Here is a 13305-nt window from a genome sequence, read left to right as displayed (position 1 = left end):
AATGGACAGACAACATTAAAAATACACAACCTGAGGGGACATAAATTATTAGTACAACCATTCTCAAACAGTTTGGCAGACTCTAGACACCTTTCTGACGCAGTAACGCCCTCGCAGTTATGTGGAGAAAAGACTGCAAGGTGGAGTTCAGAGATCTTCCCCACTGGTAATCGCCAAAACTGGGAAATAACCCAAATTCCAACGATGAGCTGGATAAACTGTGACGATGTCATAGGAGGGAAACCGTTCAGCGAGAGAAGGCACTACAGCAACCAGGGCAGGATAAAGCTCACGACCTCACACAGACGAGAACACACTATATGCTTCCACAAATGTGAAGGGCACCGAGACACAACTCGGAGAGCTGGAGGTTTCAGGCACAGTAAGGGTCACCTTGGGACACGGTGACGGGGCAGGACGCCTGGGTTTCTTCCTTAATCTGGTTCCATCGGTGAAAAAACTAACTGAACTGTACATTTATGATCTCTGCTTATTTCTGTGTCCCTTAAGCCCCAATTTTAAAATATCCTTTAAGAAATGGAGGGCAGAGGGCGGATCTGAACACAAGCGTGCAAAGTGTTACACTCTGAGTAATTTCCATGGAACTCTGACATGGACAGAACTTGCAAAATCCAAAATAAATAAATAAAAATGACCCCCAAAAGGAAAAGGGGAAGTGAAAGAAAAACTTTTTTCATACCCGCTACCTCTGCTAAGCCCCTGGCTCTCTGGCCAGAGAGCTCAGGTCTGGCCCCCAGATCCCACACTTCCTGGCTGTGTGACCTTGGGGAGGGGACACAACCTCTATGAACCAAACTTTCCTCCCAAGTAAAACGGGGAGTCCCCTGTGGACCAGTGGCTCCAGGCGGTCACTGCCGGCCTGGATTCAATCCCAGGTCGAGACACAGGTCTAGCAAGTTGTGCAGTGTGGTTAATAATAATTGTGCAAAGCTCTCCCCTTTAAAACATGAAATTAAAAATAAAGCAGGAAAAAAAAAAGTGAAGCAGGATGGGCAGGCAGGAAAGGAAGGAATCTGTGACAGGCCATGCCTGTCTCCTCTATTTGGTGTCATTCTCCTTTCCTGCAAGAAGGTAACCCCAGACAGACTAGCAAGGCTAGGGTCAGAGCGAGTACGGGGTGCTTACCTTGCACATTCTTGCCCCTGTGACTGGCCCACAGGACCTGTGGCCACGGTCGACGTCCCCAGGCTCCCATCCCTATAGTAACCGGCTGAGAATCGTGTTTCTCCTCTAACCTAAGCAGAGGCTCAGAAGCCAAGAGATCAACCTGCCCCGCCCCCTCTAGGTGGGGAGGGGTCCGGCTGGGCCTGAGGGCTGGCCTGAGGGAGGCAGGAGGGGCTTTATTCATCCACCTCCCCGGGTCCAGCCTCCCTCCCCTCCAGCTGGAGCCCGCCACAACCCCCTGACGGTCAGATCCCGACGGGCACCTTTTAGTCACCCAAGACCTCCCAGCCCCTCCCCCAGCAAAAGGGCGATCTGGGTGTAACCCCAGCCCAGAACCAGCCCCCTAGCCCCGGAGGCTAGGCCTTTGCCTAGCTCCCACCAGACACCCAAAGTAGAGGCTCAAATCTAAATAAAGGGAATCCCCAGGCAGGCCAAGGTCTCAGCCCGGCCAATGATATGCAAATGCATCCACCCCAGCCTCGCCCCAGGGCTCCAGACGTTCCCAATTCGAAAGCAATTACAGACGATTTCCCCATTGATTTCTCACCCCCCCCCCCCCCCCAACGGAGGTCCCAGCCGAGAGGAAGTAAAGGTAGGAACCGTGGGGGCGTCTGTCCCAGCGGGGAAGGCGGAGACAGAGAGGGACCGGGTCTCTTGGGCACCCAGGACGCGGGGCTGGCTCCCACAGAGACCGAGCAGGACAAATTCTGTCCCAGGCGCTTCCCTGGCCATCCAGTAGTTAGGACCTCCGCGCTTCTCCAGCAGGAGGCAGGGATTCAGTATCAGGTTGGGGAACCGAGATCCCTCAAGCTGCACAGCACAGCGCTCCCACCTCCCCCCCAAAAAAAAATCACCTCCTGAATGCTGGAAGGTCACAAAAATAACAGTAACACGGTTTAAAAAAGGGAACGTGTTGATCACTAGGGAGCCCTTGAGGGGCTTGGCTAGATTCTCAGGGCTGGTGTGGGGACCAAAACGCAAATGAAACCAGAGTACAACTCTTTATCCTTGAAATATACACTCAGTTCTTGGAAGAGGGGTGGCCAGTGTTAAATTCCCTGCAGCCAGTTAGGACTCCTGCCTGGGAGACGGAGAAAGACAAAAGTTCCACAAAGGTCAACAAGTCCCACACTTGGATCCCAATCCATCAGCTTGTTAGCATTGCTTCCTTTTTTTTTTTTTTAAGATGTACGCTTTCTAAAATATTTTATTTATGTGGCTGTTCGGGACTTAGTTACCAGAATCGTCTATCTTCACTGTGCTGTGCAGGATCTAGTCCCCTGACCAGGGATCAAACCCGGACCCCGTGCATTGGGAGCTCAGAGTGTTAACCAGTGGACCACCAGGGAAGCCTGGAGCCCATGTGCTTGACTATTATGTGGTTCTAAAAGATTTTAAGTACTTGTAAAAGGGAAGACTAAAAGTTCACATACAAAGAACAAGAATCAAAATAACATCACACCCTCAAAAAGCTGCACTGGAATTTAGGAGGTGGCATTGTAATTCCTTCAAATAATTTCCAAACTGCCAGTCAAGTGTGAAGGTAGAGTAAAGGCATTTTCAGGTATATGAGGTCTCAATAAAATGTGCATTCCGTGTACCCTTTCACAGAATGCTACTGCAAGATATGCTCCAGCAAAACAAGGAAATAAAGCAGAAAAAAGGGAAGAATGAAAATCAGGAAACAGGAGATGCAACACGGCACAAAGGGACAATGAGTTTGAACAGACCTAAGCACCAGGCAAAGCAGACTAGAGCAGGAAGAAAAAGTGCAGAAAGGAAATCCCCAAGAAAAGAAAGAGGCAGTTCATCCAACAGATTTAACCAAATGAAAAGTACACCAAGAAATGAGAAGACAAAGATTCTAAGAAATCCCTGCAAATGAGGGTTTTTGGGGGGGTGCAATTAATAACTCAAGGAAATAAAGAAATGAATTTTATTATACCACTTGACTCAAATATCAACAATATTTACAAACCCAAAGCCGTAATAATAACACTGTTGCTGCTGCTAAGTCGCTTCAAGTCGTATCCAACTCTACTCGACCCCAGAGACGGCGGCACATCAGGCCCCAGAGACGGCAGCCCACCAGGCTCCCGCGTCCCTGGGATTCTCCAGGCAAGAACACTGGAGTGGGGTGCCATTTCCTTCTCCAGTGCATGCAAGTGAAAAGTGAAAGTGAAGTCACTCAGTCGTGTCCGACTCCTAGTGACCCCATGGACTGCAGCCCACCAGGCTCCTCCATCCATGAGATTTTTCAAGCAAGAGTACTGGAGTGGGGTGCCGTTGCCTTCTCCGAATAATAACGCTGGTTTAAACAAAATTGTATTTCACAAATATTGAGAGAAGAAAGGAAGCGGACATGGAGGTGGGGAGAGGATGAGGCAACAAAACAATAGACGTTTACTAAGTGCTTATTATTTCCCAGATACTGTTCTAATGCTTTACAGGTATTAACGATTCATGATGCAGATACTATTATTATCCTCTTTTCACAGATGAGAAAACCAAGGCAGGAGAGGCAAAGAAACTCGACTTTGGTCTCATGTCAATATTAATAAATGGGAGTTCGAAAAGAAACTTAGACAGTCTATGCAAAATCCTCATCTTCCATAGGAGTCAGTAAAGAATCTCAAACTCTAAAAAATAACCAGCAGTAGAAGCAGGTTATTACACAGAAATATGGATGAAAAGGCCAAAAGAAATAGCCAAGAGAATTAAAAGGGGGCACCAGGAATGGAGAGACAGCAGGCAAGAGATTGCTGGTTCTCTTTATAATCCTAACAACACTATATGACATTTTTAAAAAATATTTATTTATTTGGCTGCACCAAGTATTAGCTGCAGCACTCAGGATCTTCGCTCTTGTCTGAGGCATGAGGGATCTTTCTAGTTACATCATGCCAATTCCTAGTTGCGCAACACAGGATCTTAGTTCCCTGACCAGGGATCAAACCCTGGCCCCCTGCATTGGGAGCACAAAGTCTTAACCCCTGGACCACCACGGAAATTCCCCCACCTGACTTTTAAAATGATACCTAACCTTTACTCTAAAGTTTATACCAAGCATAATGCAGACATATATGCTTCTACTGGGTGAATTTTATACGATGCAAAGTACAAATACAAGAAATACAATACAAATACAAGAAAAAAAAAAACAATTTAAGATACATGCACAATTAGATACTACTACTGACTCACCAGAATGAATAGAATTTAAAGCAACTGACAATCTGACGGGCTGGGAAGACAGGGAATGGATTGTACAACGGTGCAACCATTGGAAAACTCACCGATACAAAAGCTGAAGCTACACACTCTGTGACTCACCAATTCCAGGTCTAGATACTATATATAAGAAATGTGCACCTATAGAGGCTAAAAGACCATGCTCATACAATACCAGCACTATTCTTAGTAAATGCTGCAAAGAAACTAAATGTCCACCAACAGAGGAGTGAGTGAACCTCGCTGTATTCTCGCAGTGGAATATACTATATAACAACCAGCAATCAATGACCGCCTCACACCGCAGATATGGGCGACTCTTACACACCCCATGTGAGTGAAAAGAGCCAGAGATCAAAAGCACAGGTTGCACGATTTCATTTACAGAAAGTTCAAACACAGGCAAAACTAAGGTACAGAAATGAGCCTGGGGGTGGGGGTGGGTAGTGGCTGGCAGAGCACAGAGGGAACCCTCTGGATATAGGAAATGTCTTGACCTTGAGCTGGCTGGTGGTGACGTAGGATTTGTGAAAGAACAAGTACTGACCTTTCGAGACTGAAGCGTTTTACAGAATGTTCACTGCACCCAAAGATGAGAATAATAAAAATGATGGGTTCCAGATGGGACCCTGGAGTCTAAGGAGCCTATGGGCCATCCAGAGGGGCCAACAGCATCCTAGAGGCCCTCGGAAAGGACCGGACTAGAGCCAGGGATTCACGGTGAATGACATATTTTAATTACAGCAATCACTTCTACTGCCAATTCTGCAGAGGGCTATTTGTGTGCTAGCCACTTCAGGGCCACTAAATGAACCCATTTCACAGATAAGAAAACCAAGGCTTAGAGTCATCACCCAGCAGTCCCTGGGCCCTGCAGCTTTCAGCAGTTATCTGGAGATTGCAGACAGAGCCCCAGCTGGTGTATGGAGACCCAGCCCACACACAATTATTCATGACAGTGTGTGAAGCAGGTTTTTCACTCTGAGCTGAGGGTCCATCTCTTCGTTACCTGGGATGCAGATGGTAAATGCATTCACAGCCTGCGGAGGCAGTGAGCTTTTATGATCCCCACTAAATGGCCTTGACTTCCTCCAAAGTCAAATGCCAGGCCTCTGCAAGCAGCTGGTGCAGCAAGGACCCTAGCCCTGGGGGAGCCAAGGCTGACCACTGGTCAGGGCCCCCCTGCCCCGAAGCCCCTGGGCAGGCCTACGGGCTGTGCCCTCCAAAGTTGGGCTGGGAAGCGAAGGACAGGGAAGGTTCATGACAGGGCCCCAAGCGACCAAAGAGAGGGCTTAAGGGACCTGGTGGCAGGTCAGTAAGAACAGACTGCAGACTGGCTCACACCAGGGGCCAAGCGCGCCCTGAGCTGGCCACGTTCAAGTCAAGAATGCTCCATCACCGCCATCTCCTCAAATCCGCTCTCCCCACCCCCACACTCCTGCAAAAGCAGCACCAACCAGCCCCTCCACATCCATCTCCGAGGCCCCGCCTTCCCAAGGAACCACACCCCAGCCCTCCCCTCCAGCCCCCTCCCAGGTCTCCATCATCATCCTGATAGCCTCCTCATCACTGACAAGTCCCCAGCTTCTCTCCCTTCTTCCAGCCTCCAGCAATCCAGACTAACTTTGTTAAACGCCTCCCTGGAAACAATTTCAAAGGAAAATCTGAAGTAGTATAGCGAACAAACAGTCCAACTGCCCTATGACCTCCCTGAAGTTTAGCAACTGTGAACCGCTTTCTCACCCGACGTGGACGTGTTATCTGAAGTCATCTGACTTATCATCATCTCCCACATCTAAACATTTTAGATGGGTTTTTTTTCCTTTTCCTGAGCCTAAGCTGCAGACCTCACACCCCCTGCCCCTGAAAGTCTCCCGTCTGAAGAGCAAGGCCGCTCTCTTACGTAATCACAGTATGACTTCATGAAACGTGATCCTGACTGGGTGCTATCGGCTAATCTACAGTTCATATTCCAATTTTGTCAACTGCCCCAGTGATGTCCTTTAGAGCAATTTCTTCCCTGATCCAAGATCCAATCGAGGGCCACACAGGGCCTCCTGCTGTCGGTTTTTTTTTTCGCCTCCTCTAACCAGGAACAGTCCTCAGCCTTCATCTTGCCTTCCACAACGTGTTTTGTTTAAGAGTCCAGACTGGTTCCATAAAATGTCCCTCAATTTGAGTCACTCCCTCCATTTAAAACCCTCCACTGCCTTCTCACTCCTCACAGTTTGAAATTCCAAGACCTCGTTACTGGCCTTCAGGGACCTGCAGGGTCCCATCCCCTCCCCTTCCCCTTCTCCCCCCCAAGCTCCGGCTATTCTCAGGGCTCCAGCCAGTCACCACTCTGGCCAAAAAGAGACCCTCGGCATTTCCCTTCCTTCACAGCCTCTATCTCTCATTAAAATGACTTCCTTGGCGGACTTATGTTTACCGCCTGGCCCCCGCACACTAAGACAGGAGATCAATGACAGCAAAGACTTCTGTGTTTGGTCACCACGGAGCCCCAGGGCCAGAGCAGTGCCTGGCACGCAGAAGGCCCTCGGAAATCCCTCTGCAGAACAAATGAACAAGTGCGGAAAGAAGAAAGCGTGGGGTTGAGAGCTAAAGAACCAGGAGGCTCAGAGAGCAGGAGGGGAGGGCTGCAGAGGCCCTTCCAGATTCTAGAACCTCCCTCGGGCCTCCCTTGGGTCTCTGCCCAGAGGAGGATGCACCCAGCAAATCTCCCTTATCTTGGGGATCGCATCACTCCACCAGCCAGTCCCACTGATTAAGCTTTTTAAATCAATCCCAGTAGGCCGACAGGCTGGATTCCAGAGATAGAGCTGATCAGACCCTGGAGAAGGCCCACGGCCAGCTATTGTCCACTGGTCAGTCCAAAGTGCAGGACCTGACCCTGGGTTCCTACCTTCACATTCACACAGCCTCCAGGGGCCAGGCCCCGGTGTGGGGGCAGGGAGAATAAACATCCAAACACAAAATCCTGCTAACAGCTCTTTAATTGCAATGGTGAGAAGGACTGAATCCAGGCCTCCCAAACCCAGAGCAGAGGGGCTGGCAGACCAGGTGCTTGTCACTTACTTGTCCATTTCACCAACTGCTGTGAACATTTCAGGGCTCACACACCTCACAATACTCAAGGATATGGGGAAGAGAACGGGGACTCTTCATCCCAAGCCCCATCTATTCCTGATTTCACCTCCTCTTGAGCAGAACAAGGAGTCATCCCTCTCCCCCAGACCTCATCGGCTCCCTGAAGACCCTTACTCGCCACAACCCCCTGTCACTACCTGCCTGAATGGGGTCCCAGCCACCACCACCTCCTCAGCCAGGGGGCCCTTCCAGCTCTGAGCTCACCCCACTCGGCCAGCTCCCTCTTGCCTTGGAAAGCTGGATCTACCCCGGAGTTCCCACCCACACTGGAGTCCAGAGGTAATTGGGCCTCTCTGGCTGTGTGACCCCGGGCAAATAGCTCAGCCTCTCCAGGCTTCCCAGTACAAAAATAAACAAAGATGAGGCAGATAACGCTGGCGAGACTTAGAGAGCTGACAGCCAAGAAGGTGATGCGCCCGTTGAAAGAGAAAATTTAGCACCTGCACCCCGCAAGAAGGGCGGGGACGTTCCCGGTGAAGGAATTTGTAATCCGGTCCCACCCCAAACAGTGAATGGGGAGCCGCTCCCCACTGCTGGCTAATGGGATTAGCCCTGGGCTCGCTCTGGGCATTGGCCTGGGGTCCCTAGGTCTCAGTACGGCCACCGTACTGAGAAGGTGCAGGGAACGAGAGCCAGTGCAGGCAACCTTCCCTCCGCGGCCGCACCGGCCTGAGCGGCGGCCTCCGCGCCCTGCCCGGGTGGCGCTTCCCGCGCCGCGCTGTTTCCTCCATGACCTCAGCCGCCGAGCACGCAGAACTCAGGCCGCTCCTAACGTACAAGGCGCCAGCACAAGCCTCTGCGGCCACCTCCCGCTGCACTTCCCCGTCCTGTCTGCCCCTTCACCAAGCCTCTTCGCCCCGTGCCTCAGTCTCCCCATCTACCTAATGGGCACCCAATGGGTCTGGCTGCTGCTGCTGCTGCTGCTGCTGGGCTCAGCGCGCTGGCCTAGTGTGCGCACGCAGGGGCCCCCTGGAGCAGCGGCTGTTTTCCCCCGGCTTCTGGTTAGAAGACTTGGCAGCTGCCAAGCCAGACCCAGACTGGACACCAGAGGCTTGTGGCGCCCTTTCCCAAGCCTCTTGGAAGGCGAGGGAAGGCCCCGCCCGTCAGAAAGACCCCGAGGTCTGATTCCAGCAGCCTTGCCACCTCCCCGGGCCGGGCCAAGCAACCCCTGGAGCGCAGACACAAAAATGACCGCGGCTTCTGGGGGCGCGCGCAAAAGGGGGCAGCCCCGGCCCTTCCTCTGGCTAGGGTCTCCGGCACCGCTCCCTGGCCCGCAGTGCACCATTTGGGAGAAAACCCTGGCCCTCACCGTGGCAGCTCTTAGGGGACACGCGCGCCCCAAGGCCACGACCCGGTTCCTTGCCCACCCCACCCCACCCCACCCCCAGCGCACACACACACACACGCCCCCCCACAGGCAGGGATCTTTGCGCGCGCGCCCCTCCCCCGCCCGGTGCCTCACAAAGGCCCTTTGTCCCGCCGAGCCCTGGAACTCAGGTTCCTGAAAAGTTTCAAGAGAAAAATCAAAGAAAGAGGCAAAAAAAAAAAAAAAAAAGGCGAGCGCAGCAGAGGGGGCAGGGTCGGTGGGGCAAGGCCACGGCGGCGGCTGCGGCCGGAGGTGTCCCTTCCAAGACCCCAAGGCCAAGGGAGCATCAGGGGGTCTCGGAGAACTCACGAGTCCTAGATTACACTTGGTGGTGGGAGAGGTGTTTTTGTTTTTTTTTTCCAAAGCCAGGCACAGAAGCTGGAGGCAGCCGGAGAGCGGGGGCTGGATTTCCTGCAGCGGCCAAAGGCAGGTCTGGGGTCCCGGCGTCTGGGAGTGCCCCCGCCAGACCACAGAGGCCCAGGCAGGCTTCCCCCTCTCCCGTTCGGTCCCCACCGAGCCTGGGCAGCCCCGCTGGGAAACGGCAGGATCCAGCGGGCCTTCTCCACCCGCGCTTCCATGCCAGACCGAGTGTTCCCGCCTCGGATCGAGCCGGGTCGATCGGCTCCCGCGCCGCTTCCGTCCCCGAGCTTCGGGATGGCGGCCGCCCAATATCTGCATCCCTGCGGCGGGGGCCGCCAGCCTTGCTGCCGGAGAATAAGGGGTCTCCGGGGCCCGTGGTGCTACCCTCCTCCCGGGGTACGGGTCCTACCACCGTTCCCCGGGGACGCGGGGTCTTCTCAAGGGCAGCCGGCCGCCCACTGAAGGCCGAGTTTCCAGTGTTGGGGGTCTCTGTTCTCTTGCCCACCACCCCCCCACACACACACACCAAGCGCCTCGATTAGCTGGAGACCCCACACGAGAGACTAGAAGCTAAGGACCGACTCCGGACGCCGGGCGCCTGAAAGGACATTTGCCAAGAAAAGCATTGCAGCTCTGGTGCACACGTCTCCAAAGGCTGTGGAGCGGGGTTTGTTCTCTTCTCGCCCAGATTTTGAAAACTCCAGCCCAGGCTCCAACTGCAGGAACCCCGGGTTTGGAATCGCCCCTGGTGGCTCCGATTTCCACCGACTGGAGCGCCTCCGGAGAGCCGGACGCGCCCGGGAAGGCTACAGAGTCGAGCGCCCCTGTCCGTCAGGGCCTCCACACTGGCCTCTGCCCCCGGCGGAGAGACCCCCTGGGCCTGACCGTACCCCGCGGTCACCCAGTGTGTACCGGTCGGAGGAGAAGGAGGGGCCGAATCCCCAGTGCGAGGTCGGGGATGGGGGAACAGACCTGGTAGTTTCCCCGGGGCCGGCCTCCCCCGCAGGATCCCGAGGGTACAAGAGGGGGCGGGCACTGCGCTGGGCACTTACCCGGGTGCGGGTGCAGGTTGAGGCCGGCCATGTACTTTCCGGGCGGCAGCGGGCCGGGCAAGCCTGAAGCGGGCAGGCGTCCGGCCGTGGCCGCGCCCACGCGGTGGCTGTCCATGGCCAGGCCGGACAGCAGCGGCGGCGGGGGGCCGTGCACGGACCGCGGGGGCCCGAAGTCTCGGCCATCCATCCTCCGCGGGAGTGCCGCGGCCAGCCCCCCACCCGGCCCGCGGGCCTCGTTCAGTGGGACCTAAAAGTTCGGCGTCGGCGTAGTCCCAGAGTCCTCTGGCGGCGGGGGTTCCGCGGCGTGCATGGCGGCGGCGGCGGCCAGCGGGGCTTGCGCTCGGCTGCGGGCCCGCGGCCCGAGGCGCACGGCCGGCCGGCGGTGGGGCCCCTCCGGGCGGCCAGGCGGAGCGGCGCGAGGCGGCGCACAAGGCGTCTTGGTGGGGAGAGGAGACGGGCCGCGGAAGAAACAGAAGGGAGGAGAAAAGAAAAAGGAAGGGGGAAAAAAGAAACAAAGTTCAGAAAGTCGTCTTGCCGTTCGGAACCAGGGGCTGCCGAAGAGGCCAGAAATGAAACCGGGAGGAACCTCTTTTCCATAAAAAGTTCAATTCCATGCTCCTCCCTTCGGCGGCTTCAGGCTCCTGCACACCCGGCTCAAAAAGTGGCCAGCCAGGACTCTGCTTTGGCTGCTCACGGGTGCTCCCGAAACTGAGGAAGGCCCCTCGGCCGCGCCCGGAGCGCGTCAATACAAACCTCCGAAGTGTGTTGGATTCCTGGGCGTCACATGCTCCAGGGTTTCAAATCGTGAAACCTTCCCGTGAGCGGTGCGAAATCTCTCCCTAAACACTATGTCACTATCTGATCCGAAAAGTTTAATATTTAACCTTTGGGGGCCCTTCTCTTTCCTTATCTGAGTTTGGCTTCCCTGAGCTCGCCCCGAGCCGCGGGATTAGTTTTTTTCACGACAGAGGGTACTAAGTGGGTTTCTTATTTTTAAAGAGATTCATAACCCCCTCTCGCCACCCTCCTCGGGCCACTATGAGTCGTACAGTCTAAGTCCGAGGACCCGAGACGTGGCATTCTCGGCTGAGGACTGGAAAGAATCCTTCAAAACAAGCTTTGGTTTCATTTTCCAATGCCCTAACCTGGGAATCTTGCGGCCCGAAGACGTGGCCTAGCGCGGGGGATTTGGGGGGCGTCAGAGAGGAAGGGAGGCACTCAGGGGTCTCGCTCCTACCCTAGCTTGCCCCCGACCCCAAAAATAACCTACAAAGAAAACCTTGGCGGCGCCGGCCGACCGAGGGGCGCCTCCCCCAGCGTTGGGCAAATCCCCGCGTAGTTCCAGTTTAAAGCTGTTTGTTTAAAAGATTTGCCGATTCCCGTGGGGGCGGGAGGGGGGTCTGGGAGCCAACCCTGCCCTCGCCCTCCGTCTGCCCGCGGCAGCTCGGATTCCTGATTCCAAGAGGCCGGGACGCTCCTACAGCGGCCGATCTCGCCAAAGCCACTGGGCTCACGGCTGCCCGCCCTGCGCCCCGCGACCGGCTGCCTCCCAGGCCCCAGATCTGCAGACCCTCTCAGCCACAACCCCCCCACCTCCGGGGTCCTCCAGACTCCCTCCCCAAGTTTGCTAAGGGTGCTTATTTTAACCCGGTCTTGGTTACAAACACCCGCTCCCTCCCTCGCTGCCTCCCATCAGGCTCTGGTTACCAGATCCGCGTTTACTTTGGAAAAAATCTAAGATCGCCACATCCGAAGATACATGTCTTAAGGAGGCGATGAGCTTTCCGTGATTTTTTAAAAAATGTTCTTTGTGTAGCTTTCCTTTAAAAGCCAGCGTTTCGGGGCATACCCCAGCGCCCCACTTTGGGGAAATCGGGGTGAAGCCCCCCACAACACCCTTGCTCTAGTAGAGAAGCTGGTTCGGCCATCTGCGGGTTCTGCTGCGTTCTCCCTACTTTTCTCTCCCTCTTAAATGCAGTTAAAATGGCTGAATTCCGGCTTTTAATTAAAAACAGCCTATAATCGAAAACGTCTAGGCGTCCCTGGCTCCCCCGCCGCCTGCCGGGAACCGAGAAGGGAACCGACGCCCCTCGGCCGGGCTGGGCGGACTAGAGCAAGGCTGGGGGCTCAGGCGGGTGGCCCAGGGTTCAGGGACTCGCCCCCACCCCTCCCAGGGCGCCCCACCATGCCGGCCCTGGTCCCCCCGATTCTGTTCTCCAAAGCTGGGGAGCTGCGGGAATCCCCGGCGCACCCCGAGGGAGAGGTGGGGTGGGGGCCATCTGGAGAAGTTTGGAGACCATCGTGCCCGGCCAGGGGGCAGGCGGACGGCCCGGCGGCGTACCTGGCGCGGCGGGGCTTCCAGATCCGGGCTCCGGCGACGGTGACTCCGGTGGCGGCCCCGGCTCCCGGCGCAGCTAGGCGCCCGTGCTGCCCGCCATCCCGCGGCCGCAGCTCCCCTTCGCCACCCGCAGCCGCCTCACACTTTTTGCCCGCCTTTCCTTTTTTTGGTAGAAAACCGCTCCCCGGGCCGAGCGCTCGGCGCGCCAACTCCTCCGCCCTCCCGCGGCCGGGCTCCCGCAGCCCCCGGAAAAGCCAGCTTTCCTCCCGCCGAGCTCCCCGCTTTTTAATAAAATCCAGGTAGCGCCGGTTTAAAGAATCCCAAATCTCCATATACAGCCCGGGATTGGAAAAGGTACATTACACAACCCCCCTTTCAAGTTCCTCTCGCTGGATCTAAAAAAAAAAAAGAAAAAAAACCCGCGGGGGGGGGGGGGTGACTGGGGGAGGGGAACACTCCGGCGAAGAAACACGCATTGTTCCCGGGTGCCCGCCTCCCCGCAGGCCAGCCCCCGGCCGCCACCCATTGGCCGCGCGCGCCGCCCATCACGCGCATGTAAACACCCTGGCCCTCGGCCATTCCTATAAAACCAATTACGGACCAAGGGGCTCCAGCAGTTTCCA

General features: G+C 55.4%; 1 protein-coding gene across 1 annotated transcript in view; it reads right to left on the bottom strand.

The window, feature by feature from the left end:
* Positions 1–12773, bottom strand: part of TNRC18 (trinucleotide repeat containing 18) — an 82170-nt gene extending 69397 nt beyond the window's left edge. The window contains exons 1-2 of the mRNA XM_040231404.1: positions 12686–12773; positions 10345–10780 (exon numbers count right to left, since the gene is read on the bottom strand). Coding sequence (XP_040087338.1) covers positions 10345–10531 — 187 coding nt within the window. The 5' untranslated portion in view covers positions 10532–10780; positions 12686–12773. The remainder of the gene's footprint in view (positions 1–10344; positions 10781–12685) is intronic.
* Positions 12774–13305: the final 532 nt, after the last annotated feature.

The sequence above is a fragment of the Oryx dammah genome, unplaced genomic scaffold (genome assembly GCF_014754425.2).
Source record: "Oryx dammah isolate SB20612 unplaced genomic scaffold, SCBI_Odam_1.1 HiC_scaffold_2, whole genome shotgun sequence".
Classification (NCBI taxonomy): Eukaryota; Metazoa; Chordata; class Mammalia; order Artiodactyla; family Bovidae; genus Oryx; species Oryx dammah.
The sequence above is the reverse complement of the archived record's forward strand: the minus strand, read 5'-3'. Positions and strand labels throughout refer to the sequence as shown.